The following is a 9,613-nucleotide window of genomic DNA, read 5'->3' as shown; positions in this document are numbered from 1 at the left end:
AGAGAAAAGATGATATATGAAAAGGAAAAAAAAGATTTGGAAAGTCATATGGTAGTTATACTATGTAATTACCTACAATTCTCACATTCACTTGATAACTGTAGAGTGTTATTTCACAAGATTTGGAAAGCCATGTGTAATACCTGATGGTGTAATTACTAGAATAGTAATTACATATCCTGGTTACGGGATCAAATCGATTCGTTTGTCTATAAACCACGTTACAAATTCAACTATAACATTTTACGGGTAAATACAATATGCCAAATTATGTAATTACACCTAACTATATCCAAATTCAATTACAAAGTGGCTTTTCAAACAAGCCCTAAGTGACACAATTATAATAAAGGTCTAAGTGTTTAAATGGTTAGAAGTTGAGTTCATGTGGCTAGATGGATTACATATACAAGTTTAAGGGGTCGTTTATGTATTTGACGTTTAAAAAAAATTATACTTTCGACAATAATTATCTTCCTTGGTTAGATAGTATTAGTTTTAGGATGGTATCATTTTTATCCTTAGACTGCTATTACTATTTATCTTGGATTATTATTACTTGCTATCAATACATTATCCATCTTTTCATTTGCTATCTTGATTCTAATTTTCTAAATATCTTGTATTGTTATTATTTTTTTAGTTTCTTTCATCTTTTTCTTTAGCTGAAAAACAACCTTTTTGTCTTTCTAAGGTAGACATAAGCTCTTACTGCAGTTACAGCTACTATTACCGAGTGGGTCCTCTCAATCTGACGTGTCCTCACACCCTTAGTAATTACCTAAAACAATAAAAAGATATTAAAAAAAGAAACATAAAAAAGAGGAAAGCGGTGAAAGCATAAAACCGCCGGCGAAAACACTAAAACGGGTCTTTTCCCTCAGTCTAAAAAGCTCACTCTCCCGGAGTTAAATCACCGGCCATCTGCAGAACTGGACTCCGGCGACCGTCCGTACATTTCTCAGCCGTGGTGAGCTGGTCATTTCACTTTCCTCATTTATCCCTTTGTACATTTCTATAACGTAAAATAAACACACACACCCACATATTAATATATGTGTGTGTGTATTTATGAGATGTTTTTGTGTGTTGTATTGTAGACAGAGGTGGCGGCGGGTATATTGGATGGGATATGGCGGAGCCACCATCGCCGCCGTTGAAGGACAACAAGGTGCTCAAAGGAGTTTTTGCAGTGGGTGGAATCTTGTCTACTCTCGTCATCTACGGAATCTTACAGGCATGTTGCTTTAGATCATGATCTCACTATATATTGATGTGATTAAAAAAGCATAATCAACACAGACACACACATAAAAGATGTGTATATGTTTCAATTTTAGTGATGGTGTTTGACTGAATACGGAGTTTGAGATGTTCATTTTGACTAGTATATTATATTAGTGATATTGAAAGAAAATAGCAAAATGATGGCTGCAAAGCAGTGGGGGAGCAAGGAATTTATATGCCAGAGAATGTCATAGTTCGGATTTGAAGTTGTGACTTAAAGCAACTTCTGAACCCCTCTACCGCTACTATAAAAATATTCCCTTGATAAATTCAACAGTTTATATATAACCAAAGATTTTTATTTTACCTTATTTGCACTGGATAATTTTCCAACGATGGGATTCAATTGAACCCCTTCCCTCTTTCCAGCTCTGCGCTGTTGCAAATTCAGATTGATATGGAAATATCACATTGACTTTTACAATCTGATTTTTAGTTCGAATTAGTAGAAGTTGTGAAAGTTTGATCGAAAAAGACTGGTGCAAACATGTTGGGACGTTCTAATATGGAAAGAATGTCATATAAATTGAAACAAGTCAGTATGATTGAGCTACTTCACTTTGTTCGTCTGCGCATATAGGATTTTGTATGTATGGCATCGGTCAGCTTTCTCATTTAATTGAGTGGACAGAGAAAATATTGCACATCGGACATGCTCCTTTTGGGAGTTTTGCTTGAATAATGCTATTGAAATGTATGAAGTGTGAAGAATAACTCAAAGAGCGAGGGTTATTCTCTCTTCGAACAGTCCATAGATGACGAGGATGGAACTGTTTCGGGGGGGGGGGGTCCTTGCTCTTCAGCATTTCTGTTACAATCATAGTGTTTGGCATGACATGAATGGGGAATAGCTATGAGATCTATTTGTGAACAGTCAATTTACGTATGGTGTAATGACTTTTCAAAACATAGCGAGCAGCTACAAATGTGTATGCTCCTTTACAAGGAAAAAAGGAGCCTATGGAGGAGAAGAATAGAGCATAATATTGTATTTAACAAGCCATAAAACAAAAAATTATGTATAAAGAAAAACTACAAAATTTAGGATTGTTCTTTTATTGTTAAATAGTCTACATTCACTTATTCTCTGTAGCAGTTGTCATTTCTGCAAAAAACAATTCTGTGCCCATGTCCTAAGTTTAAGGGCTTAGGCAAATCAAACTCCTTAATATGCGCCCTAACTGACAATCTACCCGAGTCTATGTAACATAGGCATCATTTAGTTACGGTGGGAGCCAATGTGTGGAATTATACACACACACACACAAACATATACAGTGGCGTACGCATGATATTTCATAAGCGGTGTCACAATTTGAAGAAGTGGGCTAATGAATAAATCACTATAATAATAAGCGGTCTCATTTTTTATATTTATCCTCAAAGTTTTTATTTTTTCTTATACATATCTAGTAAATAATTTCGGCGAAGTGGTGTATACGCCCCTGGTTGTATATATATATATATATATATATATATATATATATATATATATATAGTGTGTGTGTGTGTGTGTGTAGAGAGAGAGAGAGAGAGAGAGAGAGAGAGAGAGAGAGAGAGAGAGAGAGAGAGAGAGAGAGATAAGTAAGGAGGCACATTGTATTATGCATAAAGTGACTCTTTATGTTGCATGTTTCTCACTGAAACTGTATCGGACTATTCAGACACCAGTTAACGCAAATCTTTTTTTGTGATATAGCATATCTTGGTGAGATATATTTCTCTCAACACCTATGAGGTCGAACTCGTCTTCAACTACATCACGAATATACATTTTCTATTAGTTAATTAAGAATCTATAGCGATGAAGTCCTACTTTAAGTTCTTAGACATCCTGGCGTGCTGGTTTATAACTAAAGGATTGGTGCTTCCTTCAGTTACAGAAATCTGTTGAATAAGGGGTTTCTCTTTTCCATGACATCCTTTTTGTTTTGTGGATTCTTATTAAAAGTGACTGCTACTGAATAATTATGACCCCTCTCGGCTCTGTGATTTATGTATGAACTCTTTATGTTCTCAATTGATTCTCATGTAAATTCTGCTACATTTCTTTCTTTTGAAGCTTCCAATTCCTTGATAGAAAGGGGATCTTCTCCATTTAACATAAGTCATTTATCGTTGCGTTTGCACTTTCTTTCTTTAGCTGCATACTCCAGAGACACGGGATAAAAGTATATCAGTATCCATGCCCTGTTCAACTGCTCCTTTGATTTTATTTTAAATCCTATATTCGTTGAGCAACACTTTTTATGTTTACTTTGGATATTGTGTGCTTCTTATTTCCTTGACATGATGATGGAATTTGTACTTGCAGGAAAAGATCATGAGAGTGCCCTATGGCCCAAATAAAGACTATTTTATATACTCATTATTTCTTGTCTTTTGCAATCGGATTACCACATCTGCAGTCTCTGCTGGAGTTTTACTGGTAATAGAACACTTCCAGGCTATAAGGTCAAAAGACTTATTCATCTAATACTGCAACTATACCCTAACATGATTCTAATCACTTGACTTCTGAGAGCCTCTTGACGAGGCAGAGAACGAAGTCTTCAGTATTGGATGTGATTCTTAGGAATTTTGCCACACACTACACTAAGCATTTACCTCCAGTTCTTCTCTGATTTGCAGGCAAGTAAGAAGGCATTGGACCCAGTAGCTCCAATCCATAAGTATTGTATTGTTTCCATGTCTAACATCCTCACAACAACTTGTCAGTACGAGGCAAGTTTTATCTTCTTCCTTATGATTACATGAAGTAATAGACAAAGGAGAACAAAGATAGTAAGCCTTAACAAAGAAGATTGAAAAACAAACACAAATAAGATTGGAACAAAAAGGTTGTTGAAATTTTGGCAGTTGTCAAGTTACAACTAACAAATACTGACAGTTTTAATTAATTCTTGCGCAGGCTCTCAAATATGTCAGCTTTCCAGTTCAAACTCTGGCAAAATGTGCCAAAATGATACCTGTAATGGTAAGTTAACTTGCTGTAGACTGTTGTAATTGCTGGAAAAGGAAGCACATAGAATTCCTCTGGGTGAGACTGATGTAGAATATTTCTATTCAGTTTCTATAACATTTTTTGTTCGAGTGTTGGCATTGCTGTTTCGAGTCTTCTAGCTATGATGTTTTGTTCCTCAAATTCATCACGTCCGTGATAATTATATCCGTCTACTTTGAATTCTTCACATTTCGAATAATTTTTCCTCGAAATTTGTCCATCCTTATAAAAATATAACTGGTAGAAGCACTAAAACTAAGGGTCGGTTGATTGGGGAACATGTTTTATCTAGTGATTATAAATGACGGGATTATAATACATGGATTAAATAATGAGGGTATTATTTAGTGGACTTCACTTTTAGTAGATGTTTTGTTCATTGGACTAAAAATGAGATATACAGGGTATAATACAAAACTTGTGTTTGGTTTAAACTAGATAAATTGGGATAAACTTTTTTCCCAATTTTAACCTTGTCTTTCTTAAATGTTTTTGGAGAAGGGCAAATGTGTCATTTTTTTAATCCTAGGATTATTAATCTCGAGATTGTTATCCCATAGAGAGTGTGGTATGAATAATCCCGGGATTGCAATATCCGGAATCAGAAATGGTACCAAACATGGGATACAATAGTCCTATATTTTTTCCGAGATTATAATCCCTTATCGCTCCAACCAAATGACCCCTAAAGTTATAAGGTATTTTCTAGGTTTTCTTTTGGTTATTTTGGCACATAGTATATCAATAAAGAAACACCTCATTCGCTGAAGCTGCTAAAAGTAACCTATTTTTCTGTATAATTTAGCCTTTTTTCATCTTGTAGTTTTATATTGTCTCTCCTACAATGTTCTGTTTATACAAATTACACTATTGAGTTATGCTTCCCATTTTATACCCATTTTATTTTTCCTTTTCTGTTCATGCAGATCTGGGGCACTATCATCATGCAAAAGAAGTACAAAGGACAGGACTATTTCTTTGCATTCATAGTCACACTTGGCTGTTCATTATTTATTCTGTATCCGGTAATAACTAATGTCCTCTTTTCATTTACGTCTTGTGTTCTTCAAATTGCCATTAAACCAAATCATAACAGGAATTGTTTTCACAATGTATTTTCGTGTATCTTTCAAAAATCATGTGCTTTTGTTAACCACTTAACCTTTTGTAGTAGCCATGATTCATCAGGAAAGGAAGTTATCTAGAAAGACCTACAATCTCAGGAATCCCTATAGATTTAGGGGAGGATAGAATACGCAAGATCCATATAGGCGATACCAACTATTTGGATCAAGACTTAATCATGAAAGCAAGCTTACAATAGGTCCAATTTTTGCTTGGAGTCCTTTTAATCTTGTTAGACATTCATATGTCAGCAGAAAATATTAAGAACTGCTAATACAAGACCAATCTAAATCATTAAATATTGGAGAAATGGTTTCAGATGGAGCAAAACGGATAGTGAGATTGTTATGAGTTATGGCCAATCCTAACTAGCTTGGGATTGAGGCTTAATAGTTATTGTACTGGATCACTAACTACAGAGAGATATGACAACATACACATCCAATGGACATATATAACGGCCTAAATAAGGTACGAGTACTGAATGGGAGATTACGAGGTTGAAGTTCCTATACTCTTTGTTTTTTTTTGCGGGGGGGGGGGGGGGGGGGGAAAGACATCAACATTTTTAGGCAGCTTGTACTGCAATTTCCTGTAACTTTCATGCTGACCTGAAACACGAGAATGAATATTTTACTGATTCCGTATCTTTGGATTTAACTAGAATTGTGTGACGCTAATGTTGTTTACCTGTGAGGACTGTCTTTTGAAGTCAGTTATTTACAGAATTTACTAGCACTAAACAGGATTATGTACTTCTGATTTTCCAATCTAATACCGGCTTACTAACAAAATTATTGTTTCTGCTACTTGTACTTGTGTTTGGGTTGTCTAGTAAAAGTTTTTTACAGTTTGTTTTTGGTTCTAGGCAGAAGGTGATATTAGCCCTTACAGTAGAGGAAGGGAAAGCACCATTTGGGGAGTTTCTCTTATGATGGGTTATCTTGGGTATGAGTTGACATTATCCAATATTTTAAACCTTTGGTTGTTATATTAATGAAATGTTAAGTTAAACAGCTGGATTTGCTTAAAGTTGACACTTTCTTGAGAATGTGTTCTAGAGATCTAAAAAACTAATTTTCAAGCTTTCTATACTGTACCTTGTACTTTAACGATGCTGTTTAGCATTAAATGTTTCTATAATATTCTCTCTTTTCCAGTTTTCCTTCCTTGATATACTGTCTTTCACCTTATTCTGTAAGATTTATTGTTAGATATCGAACTCCGAATGCTATATGATTTGAAACTGCTATCGATCCAAAGTTGGAAGAAGATCACAATGTGCTTTGTACTAACCTTTTGAATGATTAACATGTTATATGTAGAACTCATATTTTGTTAGCTTTACGGTGTACAAAATCTATGTTACTTGGCATATTTACCAGATTCTCAAATTTTAATCCATCTGTTTTGCTCTCCCAATAAATTCTTACAATTCCGTTTGCCTGATGCTATTGCTCAACTAGCTCTTTTAATTGGTTCATAGCTATACTAAGATAATACCTGAGTCAAAGGAAAGATATCAAAAAACTTCACCACCACTTGCAGATACAAAATTTTAACCTAAGAAGCAAATATGCCCGTATCTGATTTTCTCTTTCATTAGTTTTTGTTTATATGACCACTTTGTTCTAAGAGAACATGTGCTTACCGGGGAGAATTTGAGTATTAGCTCCTGTAACATTCACACGGATATGTTGTTGCGTCTTTTTTGCCCCTTGAGATCTCCACCTGTTTAGATGAGTAAAAGGAGCAATGTGGTTATCACCTATTAAAATTGAATATTAATTTGCTAGCCTCTGAAACAAGGCTTTAATAAGCATTTGATCTCACAGGTTTGATGGATTTACGAGCACGTTCCAGGATAAACTTTTTAAAGGCTATGACATGGGAATACACACTCAGATATTCTACACAACTGTCTGTTCTTGTCTTCTTAGTTTCACTGGTAAGATCTACTTTATTGCAGTTGGGAAACAGGTCTCTGTTTGAGTAAATATTAAGGAATTCAATCTACATCTCTAAAAAGATAATACGCCGGACAAGCTGCTGAATACTTCTCTAAAGTTAACTATTCTGTTGTTTTCCATTTCTTCTTGCTAAGCTTGTCATCTCCAATAATTTCCATGGTTTATTGGGAGGACTCATAGTTCTTGTGCTCTATATATTTGTTGATAGCTTTTAATTGATTCTATTAAATGTCTCAATTGCTGAATTGCAAATTTCAAACAACAGCTTATGAGTAAGAAGACTTAGTTTTCCAAGCTTCAGCGTGTTTGTCCTTGAATTGCTTTTCAGTTTAGGTTTGACTATTCATAGCACTACACACTAATCAATTTTCCTCAATGTTCTGAATAATATCCTCGCTGTGTACTGCATATTATTTGACCTTTCTGTTAGATGATTCTGGATGAAACTCTAGCCAAACATCTGCATTCACAAGTACAGAAATTCTTGAAAGCTAGTTAAGAGCTTAAGATCCAATGATATGGCTGCAACTCCTAGTGAGTTATCATTTTTTCTTAGGATCGGTATGTGGTTGAATGACATTGCTTTAAATGTTTATAAGGTGATGTTGGGTGCCCCAAGTTTGTATTAAAAGCTTTTTTTCTGGTTTATTTCCAATGACTATATATGACTAGATTTTGCTTTTTATTTCCCATTTAGGTCTAATCATGCAAGGCAATCTTCTCATGGCAATTGATTTTGTATCTCGCCATCATGATTGTTTCTTTGACATTGCTCTGCTTTCGACTGTAAGTTGTTTTGAAATATGAAAATCCTGATTTGCTTAAATAGAGATTTTCTGTTCTTGCTTAACAAGTGCTTGGCCAAATTGTGTAGAACTCGTTTCGTTCATTAAAAATGTAACTATTCGTTTGGATTTCTTTTTGCAGGTAGCAACAGCTAGTCAATTCTTTATCTCGTACACAATCCGCACATTTGGTGCTCTAACCTTTGCCACCATAATGACCACAAGACAGGTAATAAGAAATAGTTTGAGGGTTTGAAAAGGAATGATACTCACCACTTGGTGGACATGTGCCTAATTAATATTGGTGCTGAATTTCATTTTAGTTGGGGAGCATTTTGCTGTCTTGCTTGTGGTTTGCTCATCCCCTCAGCTGGGAGCAATGCGTAGGAGCTGTAAGCATTAACTTATTTCTCTCTTGGCTTTGAAAGCTGAAAACTTTCATTTTTTGTTTTCTTTGGAGAAAAAGTTGTTTCACATTTGATTTAATTTTTTCAGGTTATTGTCTTTGGGGCCCTTTATGCGAGAAGCTTTTTAAATAATAAAAAGAAACCATTAACATTGGACAACACGGAAAATAGAGCTTCAAGTCCACCAAAAGGGAATCCATAACACGTCCTTGAAGTATTCTGACCCTTGCAGTAACTGATTTGAAGTAGCTCTCTGCAACTTAAGCTGCTTTGAGATGAACTAACTGAAGATGGAATAGATAGGAATTTTATTTTGGGTTATTCTGCGCGGAAGGCTTGCGGTCCGCGCTTGCGTGCTCATTCATAACAACCTGCGTCTTATGATTTGATATACATTTGAAAGAAACTTGAAGAACCTGCCTCAGATATTCGCTCTTGTTGAATTACACCCTCATAAGTTATAGAAGCTAACTGAAATTAGTCCTTCCAACTCTCTCTGTATTGACCTCAACAACACCCCCCCCCCCCCCCCCACACATATATGGTGCTTTAGAAGGGTTTAGTTTGGGTAGAAGAAACTATAGACTTTATCTGTTAAACAAGTTTTAAGTTGTGACCGCTTTCTGTATATCTGGACGTCTTCAGCTTGTGGCTTTCTGTGGGATAATTTCTTATAGATTATTGACATGTAACTTTTATGCAGGACGTACCAAAACAAATATCTTGAATTAGCTTACGAAAATTGAAGGATATAAGCTTGAATGTTTGAAACTACTGTAGCAGGCTAGCAGGGAAAATGACAGAATTTATTATCGTTTTGGGTTCTGAATAAACTGATATGGGAAAATATTTTGTGGGTGAGATTAATGCGTCTGAACTTAACGAGGAAAAAATGTCTGGTATTTTGTCCGACACTGGAAAATCTATATGTAAATAGTCAAGGTGTTTGATAACATGGAAGGGGGAACCTGTTCTTGATGATTTAAGTACATAGGACAGAACCGCATTGTTGGAGTACTAGGTAGACAATTTTAT

General features: G+C 35.2%; 1 protein-coding gene across 1 annotated transcript; it reads left to right on the top strand.

Annotated features, from left to right (window-relative positions):
• Positions 1-834: 834 nt before the first annotated feature.
• On the top strand, positions 835-9,297 carry LOC104214046 (UDP-galactose/UDP-glucose transporter 5B-like). Its single transcript, XM_009763639.2, has 12 exons — positions 835-970; positions 1,101-1,237; positions 3,602-3,715; positions 3,919-4,011; positions 4,199-4,264; positions 5,218-5,316; positions 6,285-6,364; positions 7,252-7,364; positions 8,084-8,172; positions 8,314-8,400; positions 8,495-8,563; positions 8,667-9,297. The coding sequence occupies exons 2-12, from the start codon at positions 1,133-1,135 to the stop codon at positions 8,778-8,780; spliced, it is 1,029 nt and encodes a 342-aa protein (XP_009761941.1). The 5' UTR covers positions 835-970; positions 1,101-1,132; the 3' UTR covers positions 8,781-9,297.
• Positions 9,298-9,613: the final 316 nt, after the last annotated feature.

This window comes from Nicotiana sylvestris, chromosome 2 (genome assembly GCF_000393655.2).
Source record: "Nicotiana sylvestris chromosome 2, ASM39365v2, whole genome shotgun sequence".
Taxonomy (NCBI): domain Eukaryota; kingdom Viridiplantae; phylum Streptophyta; class Magnoliopsida; order Solanales; family Solanaceae; genus Nicotiana; species Nicotiana sylvestris.
Note: the sequence above shows the minus strand (reverse complement) of the source record. Positions and strands in the feature narration are given on the sequence as shown.

What these genes read in the sequence shown, in the direction of transcription:
- LOC104214046 (XM_009763639.2), top strand. Translation starts at nt 1,133, where the DNA reads ATGGCGGAGCCACCATCGCCGCCGTTGAAGGACAACAAGGTGCTCAAA. An exon ending in TCTCTGCTGGAGTTTTACTG is followed by an intron (nt 3,716 to 3,918) that starts GTAATAGAACAC and finishes TCTGATTTGCAG; the next exon opens with GCAAGTAAGAAGGCATTGGA. An exon ending in CCAAAATGATACCTGTAATG is followed by an intron (nt 4,265 to 5,217) that starts GTAAGTTAACTT and finishes CTGTTCATGCAG; the next exon opens with ATCTGGGGCACTATCATCAT.